Source organism: Phyllobates terribilis, unplaced genomic scaffold (genome assembly GCF_046119375.1).
Source record: "Phyllobates terribilis strain yellow unplaced genomic scaffold, ASM4611937v1 Scaffold_4__5_contigs__length_816908805, whole genome shotgun sequence".
NCBI lineage: Eukaryota > Metazoa > Chordata > Amphibia > Anura > Dendrobatidae > Phyllobates > Phyllobates terribilis.
Window position 1 is genome coordinate 309,759,244 of NW_027362764.1, and position 23,676 is coordinate 309,782,919.

At 40.5% G+C, this 23,676-nt stretch overlaps 1 protein-coding gene and 1 long non-coding RNA gene across 3 annotated transcripts in view; one reads left to right on the forward strand and one right to left on the reverse strand.

Annotated features, from left to right (window-relative positions):
* Positions 1-2,285: 2,285 nt before the first annotated feature.
* On the reverse strand, positions 2,286-6,812 carry LOC141265366 (uncharacterized). The gene is made up of 3 exons (XR_012320077.1): positions 6,620-6,812; positions 5,135-5,327; positions 2,286-2,545 (listed from the first exon to the last, which is right to left on the reverse strand). It is a non-coding gene; the product is annotated as an uncharacterized lncRNA (long non-coding RNA).
* LOC141265365 (protein MON2 homolog) overlaps positions 6,782-23,676 on the forward strand; it is a 31,118-nt gene continuing 14,223 nt past the window's right edge. For both annotated transcript variants that reach the window (XM_073678373.1, XM_073678372.1), the window contains exons 1-6: positions 6,782-7,118; positions 18,249-18,376; positions 19,078-19,209; positions 20,308-20,437; positions 22,900-22,997; positions 23,452-23,577. In XM_073678373.1, coding sequence (XP_073534474.1) covers positions 18,290-18,376; positions 19,078-19,209; positions 20,308-20,437; positions 22,900-22,997; positions 23,452-23,577 — 573 coding nt within the window. In that variant the 5' untranslated portion in view covers positions 6,782-7,118; positions 18,249-18,289. The remainder of the gene's footprint in view (positions 7,119-18,248; positions 18,377-19,077; positions 19,210-20,307; positions 20,438-22,899; positions 22,998-23,451; positions 23,578-23,676) is intronic.

Consider the following 23,676-nt stretch of genomic DNA (forward strand, 5'->3'; position numbering starts at 1 on the left):
GCAACTCCACTAGGCCCGTTCTGATCATGCTTTTATATTTACTTATACGTGCCCGTACCTCCATGGTGGTCTCGCCTACATAAAGCAGCCCACAAGGGCAAGAAATCACATAGATCACAAAACTAGACAAGCATGAATACCTGTTCCTAATCTGATATCTTTTGCCAGTTCAATGACGAGAGAACAAAAACTGCCTTTCAATATGTAACCAAACCATGTGCAACACAAGCTTGGGAAATTACCCGTTCTTGGGGTGCTCAAGGTAGTTTGAGCTAATGTTTAATGATGCTTCCTCATGATTGGTGCATCACCACTTTGATCCTCCCTTTAACTCTTTTGACTCTAGGACTAGTGCCATCTTTTGCATTTAACATGTGGTGTTTTTGACATGTGTGTGATTTGGGGGTGGTGCCGTGAATTTTGATTGGTGTTCCATCTAATTGGGTATACTATTTAATTCTGCAGTGTTGCATTGTTCTGTATGCTTGAAAAATACCTGTGATAGGTCGACACGTTGCATCCTGTGCATGGCAGAATAAAGATGTTTTGAAATTCATCACCTGCTGGACACTGTCTTCTATTTTCCTGTACTCCTAGTTGACCATCTTCACAGTGTTCCATGGTATAGCTAATGGCTTGGAATTTTTTTGTACCCTTCTCCTGATAACTTTCAACAATGAGATCCCTTTGATGTGTTGCAAGCTGTTTGTGGAAAATGGATTTTGCTGTAATATGCAGGAATGACAGGAAAATCCTGCTAGAAAAGCTAAACTTTATATGGGGTTAATCAGAATGATGGCAGCTGTGTACTGAATACTATTTACCATAAGTTTAAATGTGATTGACTTATTCTGAACATAACCACAATACCCAATTCTAAGAGGATGTTCACACTTATGTGCTCACATTATTTTAGTGTTATTTTTATTTCGCCAATCAAATTGATTACATTTTTTCTGTAAAATGTAAAAAACAAAACCGAAAGATACACAAAAAAAAACAAGGAAATCTGTTGCACCACTAAAAATACAGCTTTTGTGTAAGAGCAAAAATAAATTAAAAAAGGCACATAATTGGTATCGCCAAGTCCGAAACAATCCGAAGACGCCAAAAATGTAGCTTTTTCATCATACTGACACACAAAAGATGGAATAAAAAGTGATAAAAAATCATATGAAAATAAAAATAGTATTAATGAAAACATCATCTCTTCCTATAACATATCAGCCCTCATGTCGCTCTGTGGATGAAAAAAATTACAACTATAGTTTTTTTGTGCAAAAGTAGCAAAGAATAAAAAACTAGTATCATTCTGATATCGCAGTAATCATACTGTCCCAAAGAATAAATACGTCTTAGCACTTTTACTGCATGGTAAAATCTAAAAACAATAATTGAGTTTCCTTTTTTTACTCATTCTGCATTTTAAAAATCTGAATAAAAAGCATTCAAAAATTTGATGTACCTTATAATGGTACCAATAAAATCTTCAACTCACCATTTAACAGCTTTGCTGGCTAATAATAAAAAAGGTCATAGCTCTTAAAACATGGTGAAGGAAAACTATTTTTTTTATTAAAAAAACATTTTTAGTGTGTAAAAGAAGCAAAACATAAAATATATAAATCTAGTATTGCTGTAACCTAATTGACCCATATAATAAAGATGTCTTATTACTTATACCGCAAGCTGAACGGCGTAAAAAGTAAAAAATCTTTCTTGTTCCAACCATTTTTATTAAAACATTTTCTTATAACATAGAAAAAGATATATTAACATGGTGGTAAATGAGTGGAAAAATAAAGTAAAAGGGGAAGGGAAATCTCAAGGCAAGTTTCCATTTTCAAAAGGCTTAACTTTGAACAAATATTTTATAGAAATTTTTATTGTTACAAAAACATAACAAAATGTATATTTTAAAGAGGAAAAATGAGGTTACGTATATGGAATTTTAAAGTCAAATTGTATATTTTGAAAAAAATAGAGATTTAACCTGGTTGGAAAGGATTTATACCATGGTAACTGTCACGGGGTCCTACTCCAGTATCGCACAATCAACAGAGCAAGAGATGAGTGAACAGTCTCAAGAATCTTTATTACATGCAAACCGAAAGGTCCATAAAACATTATACCACCCAGAGGATGAAATAGACCAGGAACACGGATACAGTCCAGTAATGGGATAAATGCTCCGGGAGATGAGAGTCACAATCCTCCGCTTAGAGATCGATATGGCAGTGTGGCTCCAGATACTTCTCCATATAGATGATACAGGGAATACACAGAATGATACAGAGCAACAAGACAACATTCCTAAAATCAATAAAATATGACTATAGACAGAATGAAGTCCCAGACACCATATCACACCATCACAGTAACCATCTAATAGAGTATCCTTTAAAATGTTTCTCTCTTATAGTCTGCACATTGAGATTCTGATTTGGCTATTATCCTAAGTCATATTGCAAGATTCGTTAAAGGGTTGATTGTAGGATTGCTGCTTCCAACACGTGGCGCTATAGAGTTCAAGTCCTCTTCCTCTCTGAAGAGACAATTGCATATTAAATTTCCCAGATTTGTATATGTCAAATTTAAAGCTTTCAACCATGGTGTTTCTATAAATATAACATCAAGAATTTTTTCCCAATTTTTAATATTGGACTTTTTAATGAAATTTAAATTAATAAAATTTATTTTCCAAATTTGGTCATTAGAAGGTTAATTGAGAAGATTACAAATTCCTATTTTCGTAAGGATATAGGAAGTTTAAATTTATTCTTAAAGTTTTTTTAGATTTGGAGTCGGTATATTGTAGTTTGTTTATATTTCTTCAAATGAATTAAATGAGTTATTTATTATCTCCAATAAATTGTTAATTCTAGTTTTTTTACAAATTAGTAAGGAATTTTTTTGAATTGCAATTTCCATTACGGAGATTGGTAGATTTTTTTAATTAATACATTTTGAGGAGTTTTTCAAACAAAGTTAAAATTGTTTCCATGTTATGCTATTTTTACAATGGGGAGTTTGGGTGGCGTTAGTGTAAGATCTACTAAACTTGCTAATATTAACAAAGAAAGTGGGTGGTTTTTATTACAAAAAAAAGGAACCAGACAGATAATAAATTCGGCCCGATCCACGGGCAGCATGCATCAGACACTCCCTGTATCATGTCAGCCATATATGTTTAACTGTGAAGCGCTGAGGCATATCAAAGAAAAACATAGTATAATAGCCGTGGACAGGCCCAGGACAAGGTATTTTTGTGCCTTAAGCAGATGAAGCCAGCGGCGTCCCTTCCCTCACCCCCAAGCAAAGGAATGGGACAGAGAGCAAGCTAAAGCATGCGTCAGTTATCAAGTTCTGACAACCACATCCACTAGAATTGTTACCCTTTTCACCAAAAAATTGCCAGCAAAAGTAAAAATAAAAAGTGTACTTTATGGGTGTGACTTAACAGGCAGTGCAATTTCAAAATTAGAGACATTCATCCCTGACATCCTGTATTTTAAATGTCAGCCCCAAGGATAGTCAGGAAAACTAATCTAGTTTAACTATAATGGGGACCATTAATGGTTCAAATTCCTGTACTGATGATATTTCTGGTGAAATGTTCATGTTTTAATGGTTGTTCTGGTGCTGTACTCGCCTACTTCTAATGGTTCTGGTGATGTATTCATCACCAGAACCATGATTAGTACATGAATATAAAAACAAAATAATCATTAGTACATAAACAGAACACCAAAGCCATCAATAGCACATGAATATGACACCAGGTACCATCATCAGTGCATGAATACATCACCAGAAACACTATAATTACTTGACAAGAACCACGCTTAGTACAGCAGTCAATTTTAATGTCAGGTCAGACATTTGTATCAAATGACCCTACAACTTTCAGTATGTTCCTAAAACAATAGATTACTAGAACCACAATCAGTACATGAATACGGAACCAGAACCCCCATCAGTACAAGAATACACTACCAGAAACAGTATAATTACTTGACAAGAACCAAGCTTAGTACAGCAGTCAATTGTAATGTCAGGTCAGCCATTTGTGTCAAATGACCCTACAACTTCCAGTATGTTCCTAAAACAATGTTAAGGAGTTACTGGAAGTTTTGTTACCAGCCATCATCATACTGTAGACTATACAGGAACCACAGTAGTGATGAGACGCAGTCAGAATTACAAATAAACATATACATCCAGGTATCTTATAGGTGACATCTTCTCTGAGTGGTTCTCTCTCTTTTCGCCTCCATTTTGTCCAGACACTTTGATGACTTTTCACAGCTACAGCTCGTCTCTGCAGATTTACATCTTCTCCGGTCTTCTGCAGCACATCCCAACACGGTGCCCCACACATCCTCTCAATATACAATTGAGTGCAGGGAGGGAAAGCCGGACGGGGCACAGGTGGTCAGTGTGCTGAATTTCTATGGTCGGAAGAAGGAGCAGGCAGCCGCAGGCACAGCTATGTCAGTTTCTTCTTTTTTTTTCAACGGGCACCTCCTAAGTGCGTGCCTACCCTGTCTACCACACATCCCAGCTCTCTGCCAGGGAACCACCTTTCCAACTAGTCTCCCAAGTCAGACATAAATAGCTGAAATCATACAGCCAGTGTCAGATACATGCTGCTCATGCATCGGGCAGAATGTATCCACTGTCAGGTTCCCTTTAATGTGGCTCTCAAAGTAAGACTGGTTGGGTATCAGTGCCTTATAGGGTGCGTGTCTCTAGAAGCACAAGTTGGGCACAATGGACGGGCACTACACTGGCATATTTGCAATTTTCTGCATAAAAAAAAAACATGGCGCAAATTACATTCCTACCTGCTCAGCCATGCCATATAGCCAAACAGTAGTTTGCGACGACATGTATATCACTGCACGTTTGTGAGAAATTTTGCAATAAATTGTGGGTTCCATTTTCATCCACCTTTATGTAAGTGAAAAATTTGCAGCTAATAAAAAATTACAGTTTTACCACTGAAATGTTACTTTTCCACAGCCCAATCTTATAAAATTCTGTAATGTAGTTTGTGGGTTAAAAATGCCCACTTAGCCTGTTATCATGTCCCTGTTACAAGTGTCGGTGTCATCGCCAGCGCTATACATACCTCGCGCATGCACGGGGCTTCTTTCCCTCACTGCGTTGATCCCTTTGTAGTCGGATGTAACAGTGACGGCTTCAGAGAAGCCCTCTGCTCATGATCGGAAGTGAAGAAGACTTCTGGGTCTGTTAGGCAGGGTGTTTATTTATGCAGACACAACTGCTGGTGGTTCTGGGGGCACAGGGGACCTGACAGGTTCCTTTTAACAAATTATTAAAATATTATTTTCTCCATTAAAAATTTGGTACTAAAACACCATTTTATTAGAAAAAATTATTTTGTTGTTCAACATCTAAATGTTATGAAGTTCTGAGAAGCACCTGTGGGTTAAAAATGCTCAACAACCCCAGCACAAGAGAGAGTTTACTGTGTTATGGTAAATATTTATACTTTATTATTTTAGACAATTAAATATACATACATCTAATTGATAATTTTGTATTTTAATATTAGCTTTATAAGTGTTATTTCGTTGTATCTAATACAGAGCTATTTCTGTATGAAGCTTTCCTTTGTTCTGAAACTATAGTTAAACTAGCTATAACCAGTCTAAGGAATTTAGCAGAATACATAATTTACGACTTTGTTTTTCCCAATTTATCTTCCTTTTTAGGTAACGTAATGTAAGCCATTTCCACTTTCCATATCTTTGTGGTTTGTAATAAAACTTGTAACCAGGCATCTGAGTGCAGACAAGTCTGGGACACAGACAGAATTGGTTGTGTTTTTCTTGTGTCCGATCAATCGACTGACTCCCTCATTTGATCAAAACTGGCAAACATGTGAAACCTTATGAGTTTCTCCTAAAACTTTCCATATAGGTTTCTCCATCAACTGCGTTAGCGTGTCATCAGCGCTGGGTATGAAGGGGGCTGGCTGACTGCTCATTTCAGTAGCTGAGAAAGTTATTTCTGTCTAGTGTCTATGCATCTGCATGAGAGAGAAGAGGCCAGTTTTATGTATTAAAATGAGCCGGTCAGCCAGCCCCCTTCATACACAGCACTTATTTCCCACAAAAATTGAAGCTGCAGGACCGAAGATAATATCTGAAGAGTAGGACACACTTTTTTCAAAGTATTTTTTGGTTTTACAAGTGTTAAAGGGTGATTCCCCAAATAGTAAGTTATCCGCTCTTTCCATATCCTCCAGAAAATGGGCAAATATGTGGTCACGTGCCCCCCATTCATGGCACTGGAGAAACCTCACAGACTTGTCCCCTAAGGCCGGACAATCCCTTTAAGGCTCTGTTCACACCAACATTCTGACTTTCAACATGAACTAATGGGGGCAGTCAGGGTCCAGCCCGGAGAGCAAATCACGCTGCAATGTTTCATCACCTGTGATGGATCTCAGTACCACACATACACTACAAGCAGATCATCCAATCACGATCGTTTCAATCATTCTACAGAATGTGTGGCAGAGCCTCCGTCAGATGCTATATATATATATATATATAGATGTATATACATTATCTAGCACTGCAGATACCTTCGTTTATAAATGACACTAGCAATACTAGAATGGCCATGGCAGAGTGAGTAACAGGAAGACTAGTAGGCAGCCGTCATGTTTCCTAGCCCACGACCACACTCACGAACACTTGTGATTCGAAAAGAGACGCTGACAGGTCTGCGGGAAAGCCACACTGCGCCTGCGCGGCCAGCTTGTGTTTACGGAAGCGGCTGTTACGTGTCAGTGCGGGGAGCAGGGGATTCTGGGAGTCCGGCTGATGGCCGAGCCGAGGGGCTGAAAGCTCTGTGCCCGGCCGGGGACATGTTCTAGGAGCCTGAACCGAAGGGTGGCTGCTGGCTCCGCACCGAGGACAGCTCCTGGGCCGCTTCTCCTCTGTGCTACCAAGTCATAAGCTGGAACCATGTCCTCCTCCACCAGCAGCCCCGAGGCCATCAAGAAGCTCCTGGAGAACATGCAGAGTGACCTGCGGGGTCTGTCCATGGAGTGCAAGAAGAAGTTCCCTCCTGTCAAAGAGGTAACGAGAGCAGAGATCAAGCCCCTCATCACAAGTGTGTGCTTCCTTGCCATTCAGAATCTGTGCTGCCAGTGTGAGCCGGCACCCTGCAGTGATCTGTGTGTATACCATGTCTATATGTGATGTGTGTGTGTATACCATGTCTATATGTGATGTGTGTGTGTATACCATGTCTGTATGTGATCTGTGTGTGTATACCATGTCTGTATGTGATCTGTGTGTGTATACCATGTCTGTATGTGATCTGTGTGTGTATACCATGTCTGTATGTGATCTGTGTGTGTATACCATGTCTGTATGTGATCTGTGTGTGTATACCATGTCTGTATGTGATCTGTGTGTGTATACCATGTCTGTATGTGATGTGTGTGTGTATACCATGTCTGTATGTGATGTGTGTGTGTATACCATGTCTGTATGTGATCTGTGTGTGTAGACAATGTCTGTATGTGATCTGTGTGTGTATACCATGTCTGTATGTGATCTGTGTGTGTATACCATGTCTGTATGTGATCTGTGTGTGTATACCATGTCTATATGTGATCTGTGTGTATACATAGACATCGTATACACACACAGATCACATATAGACATTGTATACACACAGATCACATAATGTCTATATGTGATCTGTGTGTGTGTGTAGACAATGTCTATATGTGATCTGTGTGTGTGTGTAGACAATGTCTATATGTGATCTGTGTGTGTGTGTAGACAATGTCTATATGTGATCTGTGTGTGTGTGTAGACAATGTCTATATGTGATCTGTGTGTGTGTAGACAATGTCTATATGTGATCTGTGTGTGTGTAGACAATGTCTATATGTGATCTGTGTGTGTGTGTAGACAATGTCTATATGTGATCTGTGTGTATATACCATGTCTATATGTGATCTGTGTGTATACGATGTCTGTATGTGATCTGTGTGTGTATACGATGTCTGATTGTGATCTATGTGTATATACCATGTCTGTATGTGATCTGTGTGTGTATACCATGTCTGTATGTGATCTGTGTGTGTATACCATGTCTGTATGTGATCTGTGTGTGTATACCATGTCTGTATGTGATCTGTGTGTGTATACCATGTCTGTATGTGATCTGTGTGTGTATACCATGTCTGTATGTGATCTGTGTGTGTATACCATGTCTATATGTGATCTGTGTGTATACATAGACATCGTATACACACACAGATCACATATAGACATTGTATACACACAGATCACATAATGTCTATATGTGATCTGTGTGTGTGTGTAGACAATGTCTATATGTGATCTGTGTGTGTGTGTAGACAATGTCTATATGTGATCTGTGTGTGTGTGTAGACAATGTCTATATGTGATCTGTGTGTGTGTGTAGACAATGTCTATATGTGATCTGTGTGTGTGTAGACAATGTCTATATGTGATCTGTGTGTGTGTAGACAATGTCTATATGTGATCTGTGTGTGTGTGTAGACAATGTCTATATGTGATCTGTGTGTATATACCATGTCTATATGTGATCTGTGTGTATACGATGTCTGTATGTGATCTGTGTGTGTATACGATGTCTGATTGTGATCTATGTGTATATACCATGTCTGTATGTGATCTGTGTGTGTATACCATGTCTGTATGTGATCTGTGTGTGTATACCATGTCTGTATGTGATCTGTGTGTGTATACCATGTCTGTATGTGATCTGTGTGTATACCATGTCTGTATGTGATCTGTGTGTGTATACCATGTCTGTATGTGATTTGTGTGTGTATACGATGTGTGTATACCATGTCTATATGTGATCTGTGTGTATACCATGTCTATATGTGATCTGTGTGTATACATAGACATCGTATACACACACAGATCACATATAGACATTGTATACACACAGATCACATATAGACATTGTATACACACAGATCACATAATGTCTATATGTGATCTGTGTGTGTAGACAATGTTTATATGTGATCTGTGTGTGTGTGTGTAGACAATGTCTATATGTGATTGTGTGTGTGTAGACAATGTCTATATGTGATCTGTGTGTGTGTGTAGACAATGTCTATATGTGATCTGTGTGTGTGTGTGTAGACAATGTCTATATGTGATCTATATGCATACCGTGACTGGGGCGTGAGGGGGGCCATGCATATCAGAATGAGGGCTACCATACATACCAGGATAGGGATGAGGGGTGCCATGCATACCAGGATAGGGGATGAGGGGTGCCATGCATACCAGGATTGAAGATGCGGGGTGCCATGCATACCAGGATTGAAGATGCGGGGTGCCATGCATACCAGGATTGGGGATGCGGAGTGCCATGCATACCAGGATTGGGGATGCGGAGTGCCATGCATACCAGGATTGGGGATGCGGCGTGCCATGCATACTAGGATTGGGGATGCGGCGTGCCATGCATACTAGGATTGGGGATGCGGCGTGCCATGCATACCAGGATTGGGGATGCGGGGTGCTATGCATACCAGGATTGGGGATTAGGGGTGCCATGCATACCAGGATGAGGGTACCATACATACCAGGATAGGAATGAGGAATGCCATGCATGCCAGGATTGGGGCGTGAGGAATGCCATGCATACCAGGATTGGGGCGTGAGGGGTGCCATGCATACCATGATTGGGGCGTGAGGGGGGCCATACATACCAGGATTGGGGGTGAGAGCAGCACATAACAGGATGGAGGCAGCACAAATACCAGCATGGGAGACCATATACCAATAAAATTGCTCGCCACCCGGGCGTAGAACAGGCTCAATAGGTAGTCAATATATCATCGGCCGGGGTCCCTCACCCAGCACCCCTGCCGATCAGCTGTTATCGGTGCCGGCGGCCACCGGCCGGATGTCCTTACCTGTGGTGCTTGGCCGTCCACCTGTAGTGGCCACCGCAGGGTACTGCACATCCGCCTCCCATTGAATTAGAGGCAGATGTGCAGTAACAAGCGCCGGCCACTACAACTTGACGGCCAAGCACTGCAGGTAAGCACTTCCTGCCGGCGGTCACCGACACTGATAACAGCTGATCGGCAGGGGTGCCGGGTGCGGGACCCCGGCCGATGATACATTGATGCCCTATCCTACGGATAGGGCATCAGTGTAAAAGTAGTGGACACCTCCTTTAAGAGGAAATTATTGTAAAATAATATTAGGGAATTGCATTTGAAGCATTTTCTTAATGTACATTCTACATAGTTACATACGTTGAAAAAAGATTTAGGACTTTAAAGTTCAAACTATCTTCTAGTAATAGAAAATGTCTAACTTTGATTATTTATAACTCACAATGTCATGTTTTGTTAACCGCTTCCCGACCGCCCACTGTAGATAAACGTCGGCGCTGCCTGGGCTCTGTGCAGCGCGGACGTTTAAAAACGGTGGGTGGTCTCGCAGTGCTCAGGACCCCCAGGGTCCTGCAAGCGCTGTGAGAGCGGTGCAGAGCGTTAGCTCTGACAGGGAACATCATCGGGACCTGATTAGATCAGGTCCCAGTGATGTTAACCCTTTGCTGTCTTCTATATGCCGCGATCTATAGTGATCGCGGCATATAGAAGACAGCAGGAGGAGAGGGGGTCGTCCACTTACCTCTCCGACGACCCCTTGATTCCTTTCAGGACCTGGCGTTGCTATGGCAGCTGGAGGTCACATGACCGCCTCCAGCTCTGCCATATATGGTGTCCTTCCTGTCTGGCTTCAGCCTGTAGCTGATGCCAGACAGGAGACTGTGAAACAGTCAGTGAAGATCTCATATAATGTAATACATGTCTATTACATTACATGAGATCAGGGATCAGAAAAATAAAAATTAATGTCCCATACAGGGACTAAGTAAAAATGTAAAAAAAAATGTTTTGAAACTGTTAAAAAAAAAAATACAAAATAAATAAAAATACATAAATAAAATATTAAACCGATAAATCCATATATTTATGCAAAAATAAAAAAAGTACACATATTTGGTATTGCCGCGTCCGAAACAACCCGAGCTATAAAACTGTCACACTAATTAACTCCTTATGTGTACACCGTAATAAAAATAAATAAAAAACGGAGCAAAAAACTATGCTTTTTCCTCATATCGCCAAACAAAAAGTGGAAAAAAATGCGATCAAAAAGCAAAATGGAAATAGAAATGGTACCGCTGAAAACGTCATCTTGTTCCGCAAAAATCAAGCCGCTATACAGCTCCATCAGCCAAAAAATAAAAAAGTTATACCTCTCAGAATAAAGCAATGCAAAAAAAATATTTTTTCTATAAAATTGTTTTATTGTGTAAAAGCGCCAAAACATAAAAAAAATACTGTAAGTGTAGTATCGCTGTAAACGTACTGACCCGAAGAATAACGCTGCCTGATCACTTTTACCATACGCAGAACGGCATAAAAAAAAACCTCAATAAACAATTCCTGAATTGTTTGTTTTTGTTAATTTTACCTCCCAAAAAACGGAATAGAAAGCGATCAAAAAATGTCACGTACCCACAAATGGTACCAATAAAAATGTCAACTCGTCCCGCAAAAAACAAGCCATCACATGACTCTGTCGGCCAAAATATGGAAAAATTATAGCTCTCAAAATATGGCAATGCAAAAACTAGATTTTGCAAAAAAAAGCGTCTCTTAGTGTGTGACAGCTGTCAATCATAAAAACCCGATATAAATCTGGTATCTCTGTAATCGCACCGACCCGAAGAATAAAGTAATATATCACACTAGGAACGGCGTAAAAAATAAATAAAACCAATTCTTCACCTGCTACTGATTTGTTTATTATGTCTCCCAACGATCGCAGTAAGGCTCTGCTCACATTTATCCTGCGCTCTGCGCTGAGCACTTACCCCAGAGTTTCCGTGTAAATCTCTGAAATACGTGATTCAGACGGAACCCATGACGGAAGATTCCCTGTAATGAGGCAGATATAGGCCACTGTGGATGCCGTCTGGCCTGTGATCCCACGGTGTCATTTGTTTTAGGCGTGCATAAAAGTGCGGTTGGCCACAGTTTTGTGCACTTCTGAAAAAAAGGACACCGCTAAACAGAGGCCAGACGGAGTACAGAGTAACTCTGCTGCCTCATTACAGTGAATGGATCCCGCAGGGGTTTCATCTGAATTACATCACTTGGAAAATTAGATGGAAACCCCGATGTAAGTGCTCAGCCTAGAGCGCCGGATAAATGTTACGTAAAATGTTCCCAATAAAAGCTTCAACTCAGTCCTCAAAAAAAGCTAGTCCCCACTCAGGTCCGTCATCTGTTAAAAATATAAGGGACTTCCAAGTTACTGGTAGCAGAAAGGCTCTGGAAAAGCGAAATGGCCCTTGCCCCCCAAAAGAAATTAAAAAAATGTTGTGCTCCCAAATCCAAATGCCTATTCTACAATAATTTGTTCTCCAATTGTCAAATAGCACTCCGTCCCCCCCAGATCTCGCCATATGGCTGAGCGGTACGATACAGCCACATATGGGGTATTGCCACTTTTAGAAGAAATTGTGTGACACATTTCGGCACCATTTTTACCCATTGCCCTGTGTGAAAATGTAAAATCTGAGGGTAAAACATTTTTTTGTGGTAAAAATATAATTATGCTTTTTTCACTGCCCAATGGTATAAATTTAAAAATTAAAAAATACTCACTACTTCCCTAGATGAATTCCTTGAGAGGTGTAGTTTACAAAATGGTGTCACTTGTGGGGGGTTTCCACTGTTTAGGCCCATCAGGGGCTCCCCAAATGCAACATGGCGTCCGCTAATTATTCAAACAAATTTTACATTCAAAAAGTCAAATGGCGCTCCTTCCCTTCCGAGCCCTGCCGTGCGCCCAAACAGTGGTTTGCCTCCACATATGGGGTATCGGCGTGTTCAGGAGAAATTGCACAACAAATTTCATGGTGCAATTTATCCTATTACCCTTATGATAATGCAAAATTAAGGGATGAAAAACGTTTTTGTGGGAAAAATGTGAAAATTTTATTTTTACAGCTCAATATTATAAACTTCTGTGAAGCAGCTGGGGGTTCAAGGTGCTCACCACACATCTAGATATGTTCCCTAAGGGGTCTAGTTTCCAAAATGGTGTCACTTGTGGGGGGTTTCCACTGTTTAGTCACATCAGGAGCTCTCCAAACGCAACATGGCGTCTGCTAATTATTCAGACAAATTTTACATTCAAAAAGTCTAATGGCGCTCCTTCCTTTCCGAGCCCTGCCGTGCGCCCAAACAGTGGTTTTCCCCCACATATGGGGTATCGGCGTGTTCAGGAGAAATTGCACAACAAATTTCATGGTGCAATTTATCCTATTACCCTTATGATAATGCAAAATTAAGGGATGAAAAACGTTTTTGTGGGAAAAATGTGAAAATTTTATTTTTACAGCTCAATATTATAAACTTCTGTGAAGCACCTTGGGGTTCAAGGTGCTCACCACACATCTAGATATGTTCCCTAAGGGGTCTAGTTTCCAAAATGGTGTCACTTGTGGGGGGTTTCCACTGTTTAGTCACATCAGGAGCTCTCCAAACGCAACATGGTGTCTGCTAATTATTCAGACAAATTTTACATTCAAAAAGTCTAATGGCGCTCCTTCCTTTCCGAGCCCTGCCGTGCGCCCAAACAGTGGTTTTCCCTCACATATGGGGTATCAGCACGCTCAAGAGAAATTGCACAAAAAATTTTGGGGTCCATTTTTTCCTGTTACCCCTGTGAAAATAAAAAAAATTGGGTCTAAAGTAACATTTTTGTGAAAAAAGTTAAATGTTAATTTTTTTCTTCCACATTCCAAAAATTCCTGTGAAGCACCTGAAGGGTTAATAAAGTTCTTCAATGTGGTTTTGAGCACCTTGAGGGGTGCAGTTTTTAGAACGGTGTCACTTTTGGGTATTTTCTGTCATAAAGACCCCTCAAAGTGACTTCAAATATGATGTCCCTAAAAAAATGTTTTTGTAAATTTTGTTGGAAAAATGAGAAATCACTGGTCAACTTTTAACCCTTATAGCTCCCTAACAAAAAAAAATTTTGGTTCCAAAATTGTGCTGATGTAAAGTAGACATGTGGGAAATGTTATTTATTAAGTATTTTGTGTGACATATCTCTCTGATTTAAGGGCATGAAAATTCAAAGTTTGAAAATTGCAAAATTTTCAAAATTTTCGCCAAATTTCCAATTTTTTCACAAATAAACGCATGTGATATCAAAGAAATTTTACCACTATCATGAAGTACAATATGTCACGAAAAAACAATCTCAGAATCAGGGGAATACGTTGAAGCGTCCCAGAGTAATTACTTCATAAAGTGACAGTGGTCAGAATTGAAAAAATTGGCCCGGTCACGAAGGCAAAAACAGGCTCTGGTGCGAAGTGGTTAAAGTATGCAGACCTTTTTTTAATTCTGCTATAGTGTCTGCCATTACTACCTCTTGTGGTCGTCATTCCACAGTCTGACTGCTCTAACTGTAAAGAACCCTTTCCTATTTACCTGGCAGAATTAGTCATCAGAAGCACATAACCTGGAAATATGCAGTGATTATACACTACGCATTATAAAAGTGTTTAATGTGCTACTTACTACCATGTTTTAGCTAAAATACAAGACATACTTGTAAGGAGAGATGATAAAGTTAATGGGGGATGACATAAATGTATTGAGGAACTCTATATAACATAAAAAGGGAAGAATGGCCGGCACATCTATTCTTAGCTGTATTGTAACTACTCTTTTAAAAATGGTTACAGCCGTTATAGGGTTTTTTCACCCCATAGGAAACTTTCAGCAAGTAGTACGGCTTCCGGAATAGCGGAGTGTGCAGTACATACAATGTTAGGATTCGGCTCTGCTTGCCGGTTGGAGCTGTTGTCACCTCACTGCAGAAATGTGAATTGCGCTAAATTGTGGTCATATTCTGACTAAATTGTCATTGAGAGAAGATGATGAGAATCTATTCAGCGTGTAACTGCAACTGTGGAAATCCCATACTTACAGTTACATAATAAAGCGATGGAAAGCCGCTTTAACAGCTGCAGTCGGCCGGTGTAAATGCACCTTTCTCCTGCTCAGGATCATTGTTGAAGTCAGGATCTAGTAAAGATAACAGCCCATAGTCTGCAATGTTTACTGACAATGAAATGACGTGGGAATGTGCACACGATAAGTATTTGCTGCAGACATTTCTGCACCAATAACATGTCTCTTGGCAGGAAAATTGCCTTGATATTGCTGCGTTTAAGAGATTTTTTCCCGTTCTTTAGAAAGTGTGAAAAACGCAAAAATACTGAAAGAATAAGACGCTGCAGACATGAAACTGCTTCAAATCTGCAAGGGAAAATAAGCTGCTTTTCCATGAGATTTCAGACATCTCTTTCACTTTTCTGGTACTATCAAAAATAGAGTTTTTGGGATCATGGAGCTCTGTATTACAAATATGTCCATCCCTCCAGTTGAAAGAAATTAACATTTTCATGGAGGGAAAATTTATATTTTACATTATGTCAATTCAGTTTTGTCTGTCAACAATAAAGTGAAGTTTGCGGCAATTTTTATTTAAAAAATGCGATGAAAATATTTCCCATTCACCACTCACTGGGTGGGCCTGTGTGCTCCCAAATGCCAGGGCTGAGTTTCCGTTCCAGTCCGGCCCTGTATATGTATACAATGTCTATATTTGTTCTGTGTGTGTGCAATGTGATCTATATGTGATCTCTGTGTGCGACGCAGCACATGTGTCATGTGATCTATGTGTGCGACTTAGTACGTGTGTGTTGTGATCTGTATATACAATGTGATCTGTGTGTGTGTGACATGGTCCATGTATGTGATATGATATATGTATTAGGAAAAACGATGATCCAGCTCCACAGACTTCAATAGTAATAACAAATGTCTTTTATTTGGAATTTTTTAAAAATATTCAGATGGCGATAATGTAACTCCAGCTGGTAGAAGAACGATACTAGAAGGGCAATACAGGGGCACCAAGGAGGGGTGCGCTACCAGACAATGTGGTCTATATGTGATCTATGAGTGCGACGCAGTCCATCTGTGTGATTGTGATCTACAGGTGCTTCTCACCATAGGCGAATTATAATGAGGGCAATCTGGGCTATCGCCCATGGCCCGAGGCTCCGGAGGGGCCCATGGCCAGATTGCCCTCATTATAATGTTTTGTGCACTGCTGTAATCAAATATCCGGGGCCTTCTTGGCCTGAGCACCGGATCTCCTGTGACTCCGGTGCTGACCAGAGGAGGGCTGCGCCGGTCCCCAACCAACTGTTGAGGGGCCTGCTGTCTTATCAGCCACCGGCCGAAACTGTACTTCTACACGCTGCTGTGCCACGCCGACGGCATCATGGTATAGCAGACGCAGCAGCGTGACACACTATGCTTTGCGCGGTCGTGTCTGCGAGCCTCCATGTTACGGAGCGCGGGAGACTTGAATAACATGATCCCAACCAGGAGTGTGGGCTGGACCGGACCTGAACAGAGGCAAGCTGCTCAGCAGGTGAGCGCTATGTGTCTGGATGCTCCAATCAAGGGATGTAAAAGCTGGGATAATGTATTTGTATGTATCTGAGGTTGTATATATGTGAATATATCTATGTATGTTGAATTGTGTGTATGTATTTGTAGATGTATATGTGTGTGTGTCTATATGTATATATGACACACACACACACACACACACACACACACACACACACAATGCAGAATTGTAAGTAAGCTGAGCAGGGATGGTGAGTGTCATGCATGTGTGACAGTGTCTGTGTGTATATCTATGTATGTGTGATATGTCTGTTTATATGTATTTTTGTGTACATCTTCAAATCTGCTTGTCCGTATGTGTCTTTGTATATGTTTGTGTGTGCACATTTTTGCGACCCGTAATGTGCAACTCTGCATGTGTATCCATGACTGTGTGTGACTGCATGTGCATGACTGTATGGGTGCGCGTGACTGTGTGTGACTGCGTGTGTGTACAAGATTGCATGTGCATGCCTGCTGGTGTCTGCATGTGTATGTGACTGCATGCGCATGCCTGCTGTTGCCTGACTGCGTGTGTGTACAAGACTGCGTGTATGTGTACTGTATCTAGGGAGCTATGTGCAGCCTCATACTGGATATAGGGAGCTACGTGCGGTCTCATACTGGATATAGGAAGCTACGTGTGGCCTCTTACTGTATCTTGGGGGCTACGTGCGGCCTCGTACTGTATCTAGGGGGCTACGTGCGGCCTCGTACTGTATCTAGGGGGCTACGTGCGGCCTCGTACTGTATCTAGGGGGCTATATAGGGGATGTTCACATACTTAATTGTGCTCAATATTAAGTCATATAAATAATGTAAAATTGGTGATGTGTGCAATACTTATTTTAACCGCTGTGTATATATATTCCTTAACAATGGGAAAGATTTATTAGGCTAAATAGCTAAACTTGTAAGTGGCTCTGTCACCAAATTTCACTATACAAACTGAATACATTAGTACATGGATCTGTGAGACCTGATAAGACTGGCATATTAGGTTTGAAAATCCATGTCCTAATTGTTGTATAATCATCATACTGAAATGAGCATTTTATGAGGCCAGCTGAAAGGTGAGCGGTCATTAGTCCTAATGTATTCAGTCTCCACCTGCCCAGTCTGACTGACAGCTGAAGCTTGTGCTGAGCATTGTGAGATCTCAGCAGTAGGAGGGACACTGAGGAGCTGTTTTTCAGTCTAGGTGGGTAGAAAATTAGTGAAACTTACAGAAAGGATTATAATAGCCATTCTGATGTGGATTCTCAAAGTGAATACATTATCCTTATTAGATCTGAGAGATATGTAGTAATGATTGCAGTTTGTATTGTGAAATCTGATGACAGATCAGCTGTTAATTTAACCAAAAACTGTCGTTCAGGCCTTGGATACTGTATCTAGTCTTGGGCTACAGGGCTAAAAATCTGGGTTTTATCTCTGGTGCTAGGAACGCATTGTGAACCAAGCCTAACTTATAGGAGGAGAAGAAATAGAACAGATTATAAATCCTGAATATGATGAGAAAAGACTGTTTTGTTAGTATTATTATCACTTGTACATTGGCTGCAAAAAATGTCAATATTATCTTCCTTTTTTCTTATTATTCCTGAAGCATTGAAAGAGAACAGTTCAGAAGTAGTCCAACCTTTCCTTATGGGTTGTGGAACAAAAGAACCGAAAATCACTCAGCTTTGTCTTGCTGCCATCCAGAGGCTAATGTCACATGAAGTGGTGTCAGAGGTAAGGGGATTAGACTATTGGAGTCCTTTCCTTCACCATAAGTCTATGTCTGTCATACAGTGTATTAACCCGTCAGCATTAGTAGGACGTATTATTGGTGTATTCATTTTGTACACAGTTGTTGGTTTTTCTATTTATTTGTGTGTCTTATGCAATTCAGTTTACTTTGTGTGAAAAGGCTGATTTATAATACCTTGATGTTAACACAATATATATGTAACGCCAATATCACTAGCGTCATTAAAGTGCTTTAGGAAGCACTACACAGAGACAAACTAGGGAAGTAATTAGCTCCTGTGTTCAGTGGTGTCCTGTTTCCGGACCTGCAGGGGTGAGGACTGTGCAGCTGTGACCTGCAGGGGTGAGGACTGTGCAGCTGTGACCTGCAGGGGTGAGGACTGTGCAGCTGTGACCTGCAGGGGTGAGGACTGTGCAGCTGTGACCTGCAGGGGTGAGGACTGTGCAGCTGTGACCTGCAGGGGTGAGGACTGTGCAGCTGTGACCTGCAGGGGTGAGGACTGTGCAGCTGTGACCTGCAGGGGTGAGGACTGTGCAGCTGTGACCTGCAGGGGTGAGGACTGTGCAGCTGTAGTGATGTGCAGGTTCACCTTCCTCTCCTGCCATGTCCTGTTCACACCCCTTAATCCATACAGCATTTTAATACATTTCTCTTTTAAAGCTCTGTTCTTTTGTTTCCAAAGGCTGCTGCTGGTAATATCATCAATATGCTATGGCAGCTGATGGAAAATGGACTGGAAGAATTAAAGCTTCTACAGACCGTTTTGGTGCTTCTAACAACTTACACGGTGGTTCACGATGATGCTTTATCAAAGGTAAGTGTGCTGTACAAATTGATTTATGCTATCCTGTACATTTATTTTATGTATTTATTCAATTATATATTTATTAATGCCTATAAATTACGGAAATATAGTTGCAAAAAAGATTTATCAGCACTGTTCTCTTTATGAGCAGCAGAGATTCTGATAATAAAGCGGAGCACCAACATTATGTATGGTGAATGTGATAGCAATGTGGCAGTGCCGTCACAAACAGAGGTTTTTATAGAAAAGATGAAATGGGGATATTCTACTTTCACGTTCCGGCCACCCATTCGTGACCCGTTCCGTCTGAACCTGAAAGTCTGGATTTGAACATGCCTCCGACACAGAATTGTTCAGCGTTTTATCCAGAAAACTCGGGACAATTTGTTTCTCGTGTGTTATGCTAATGCAATCTGTTTTTTTACAGCAGCAGCGATTAATCACTTATAAAACCATTTACAGTTTCCTACTTTACAGAAATTAATTGTAAAAATTGAATTATATACTGTGGCTACGTATGGCATCCAATTTCATTTTATTTATTTATTTATTTTTTTTAACGTACCCATAGACTTAAATGTTTTTTTTAGCAGACCGAAAATATAGTGGTGTGAACTAGCCCTTAGTCTCAGGGAGGCACTTTGTACTCCAGCTGGCATCTTTTGCAGCAGCATACCTCTTTTTTTGGGCAGGCACAATCGCATGGTAGATTACACCTTTGTGTCCAGTTAAAGGGTCATTCACTACCGGAATGGAGTCCAGACGGAGTAAAAAGTGACTGCTTTTTGAAGTTTTTCAGAGCTCTTACTACTGAAGCCATGATGTGCGTTTTCTTGAGATTTGCCAAAGGTCCATTGTTGCCATTGGATGTGATTTAGGGATAAATGTCCCTGCGGGCAGCATCGATTGGCCTCAGTGGTCACTATTGTCATACATTTGAAACCTAGAGGTTTAGGGCACCCAAGAAACCTGAAGGAAAGTGACCAGAATAGAAAAGTTTATGATTTTTATATTTTGGACACCTGCAATCTTCTTTTAAGGCTTAGTGGTAGTCTTTTTCCCTCTTTCTTGCAATTAATATGATTTCTTCATCGATATATTTTGCAGGCAATCGTTCTCTGCTTCAGACTGCACTTCACAAAAGACAACATAACGAACAACACGGCTGCAGCGACGGTGCGGCAGGTAGTCACCGTGGTGTTTGAGAGGATGGTAGCTGAAGATGAAAGGCACAAAGGTAAACCTGGGCTATACGTATTGATCCGGTACATGCTTCATAGCATTTATCCCTGCTAGATGAGTTCCTAATATGCTGTACATTTATACTACATACGGATGTGTTTTTCTTTGTAAAGGTGTCCTGATCTTCAGTTTTCCGTCAAGTTTTGGGTCCTGGGAGCTCAACTTCACAAAAGAGAATTTACTATGTAAGCTCGTCATTAGTGCTGCATGTGAAGGGGGCTGGCTGACTGGGTCAGTATAGCTGCAAAGCCAACCCCATTCTCATTCACAGCTGTTGCATAGACAAAGAAAGGGTCTGGCTTGGCTATTAAATGAACCAGGTTTCCATTCTCCTTCCCACATAGCACTGATGATGTGCTGACACAAAATTATTTTCCGGTGTCCAGAACAAACCAGAAGTTTTTCTGCTGGAACCGAGCTAATATGTGAAATTTGAGACATCTTCGAACTAATACTGTATGAGAAAGTTATATTTATATAAATGCACCTAAAGGTAATGTTTTTGAAGTGGACAGACCCTTTAATGAATCTAACCATATTGGCCAGTATTTTTTGGCCAGGGTTTACGCTGGTCCCAATGGATTCTCTCACTCTCCCTATCTAAAAATTGTGGCCGCTAAAGAGAATATGTCACCAGGTTTTTAACATCTGATCAAAATATGGAGACAGAGACCCTGATTCCAGAAATGTGCCTCACTTACTGGGCTGCTTGCTGTAGTTTTCAAAAGTTCTTGTTTTATCAGTTGGAGATTATCACTAGCTGGCTAGTAAATCGTCTGCCAGGTAGTCCTCCATATTCATGAGTTCTGTATGACCTTGACCCCAGTAACCTGTCAATCAGTGGTGTGGACGGAGTTATGCTGAGCTAAATCAGCAGCAGATTAATCAGTGATTTTATCAAACTGCAGCAAGCAGCCCAGTATGTGACACATCACTGGAATCAGCCTCTACATCATGCTGCTTGAAATGGAGTTGCAAAAACCTGGTGACTGATTCTTACATACCGTAGTCTAAATGTTCAATGGAAAATTATATTGTGGTACCATGTTAGTCAGAAAAAGTAAATACTTTTATGCCCAAAGATGACAAAAGTATTGTCGGAGTGCTACCTTTATTGGCTAACCAGAACAAAATATATATTTACAAGCTTTCAGAGCATTGGGGCTCCTTCAGGCAGGTTCAGGCATAAAAGAGTTTACATCCATTGTAGTCCAAATGTAAATCAATACCATGAAGGTTTTCTCAAAGGGATTGTTCCTCAATTACATGTCACGTTTCTCTGCTAGATCATACAAAACAATTCTTTTGCTTAGAACTATTATTTTTTTTTAAGAGCCCATCTTTATATATCAGTGTTACATACTTGTTATGGCACCCTTGGATCTCTCGTGATTCCCTGTCAGAACATCCACCTAATGTATCAAGCAGTCATGGACACGTTTGGCCACTCGATCAGTCTTTCTTGTGTACGGAAGGCAGATTGATTCTTGCTATTGTGCAGGCCAGCCAATAAGAAACTGAACACGGTAAGAAGCACTGGACACATCAAGAGAACATTGTGAGGAAAATCAAAAGAACCAGGGGGTGCCATAGCAAGTATGTGACAGCAGTTTCTAGAGGGAACATTTCTGCTTGTGGAGAGTGGCATGCATGACATGCCTATGTAAGGAGACTTATAGGCCATGCGTTGCTCTTCTAGGAAATTATATATGCAAGAGGACTTGAACTCTAGTGCCACCTATTGGAAGTAGCAAATCTAAAAGTTAATATTGACCCTTAAACAACCCTTGCTACATGACTTACCATAAAAGACAAACCAAAATCTCAATATGCAGACATTTGTTGCACTGAGGAGGGGCAACACTCCGAAACATGTGTCTGCAAATTGAGATTCTGGTTCTTTTATCCTAAGTCATATGACAAGGCTCGTTTAAGGGTCGATAATGACTTTTAGGATTGCTATTTCCAATAGGTAGCGCTAGAGTTCTAGTCCTCTACTTCTCTGAAGAGGCAATTTGCATGGCATGGGGTATTTTTTTATATTATTCTGATTGTAAAATGGGCATGTTTTGTCTGATTAATCAGAGATCCCCTTCAATATTTAGAAATGTAATGAAAATAAAATTGTAGGAAGCAGAAGTGAAAAGCCCTTCTTGGACTTTTCTTTTGGCTGACCTTACTGTTTACTTGAGTCAATACATGAATGTCTCCTCACCAAGGGGCAAGCCAAGGTTAACTATCCACTAATGGATCTACAAATATATGGCAGTTTATTTGAGGATTGTGCGACTGTGTTCATTCCTATGTGTCATGTGATGTATTAGTTGGTTCTCTTTAATACTATCCAGATGCTACTTTGCCTGTTAATATTTTTTAAAAAATGGGGTCATTCCAGTAAAACATCAATGCTTAATAGATATCTTGGAACATTAAAATCTATCACTTTATGATATGCAGATGTTGTGGAACCGCCCGTGCCTGTCACTGGGAACAGTAATCGGAGATCTGTCAGCACTTTGAAGCCATGTGCTAAAGATGCGTATATGCTCTTTCAGGTAATCCTTCTAGTCATGTAGATGTAAGTCACACAAGCATATATTCTGTTATCCCAGAGAATCGGTTTAATAGTGTGCCCAAAATATTCTCCATCTCCTCCATTCTGTTAGTCTGTGATAATTGGACTGCACTTAGATGTCATCCAAGTGCAGTCCAATGTTTTCTGCGCACTCATTAACTTGCATGGCTGAGTGCGATCCGAATATTGGATCAAACTCAGCATGCTGTGATTTTTCTCCTCAGTCCAGCTCTATTCAAGGAAAAAATCAGACGTGCACAACCTCATAGACTAACATTGGTCAGAGTGCGATCTGATGTTTTGACTAATAGTATGGTCATCTACACGAGCCCTAAAGATGAGTGGTGCAGCTTTCAACGGTGTTTCCTAGAGTTTTGCTTTATTGATTATTGTTATTTAATAATCCTATTAATGGTTTCCCCTGACTTCCTTAGGATTTGTGTCAGCTGGTTAATGCTGATGCTCCCTACTGGCTGGTAGGAATGACAGAAATGACAAGGACGTTTGGCTTGGAACTTCTGGAATCGGTCCTTAATGACTTTCCACAAGTTTTCTTGCAGGTAATTACAGCTGTTGCTTCATGTCTGAAACTGTGAGGTGGGTAATAAGTTTATAGAGAAAAGTCTAATACTATTTTTGCTTTTGCTAATTCCACTTTT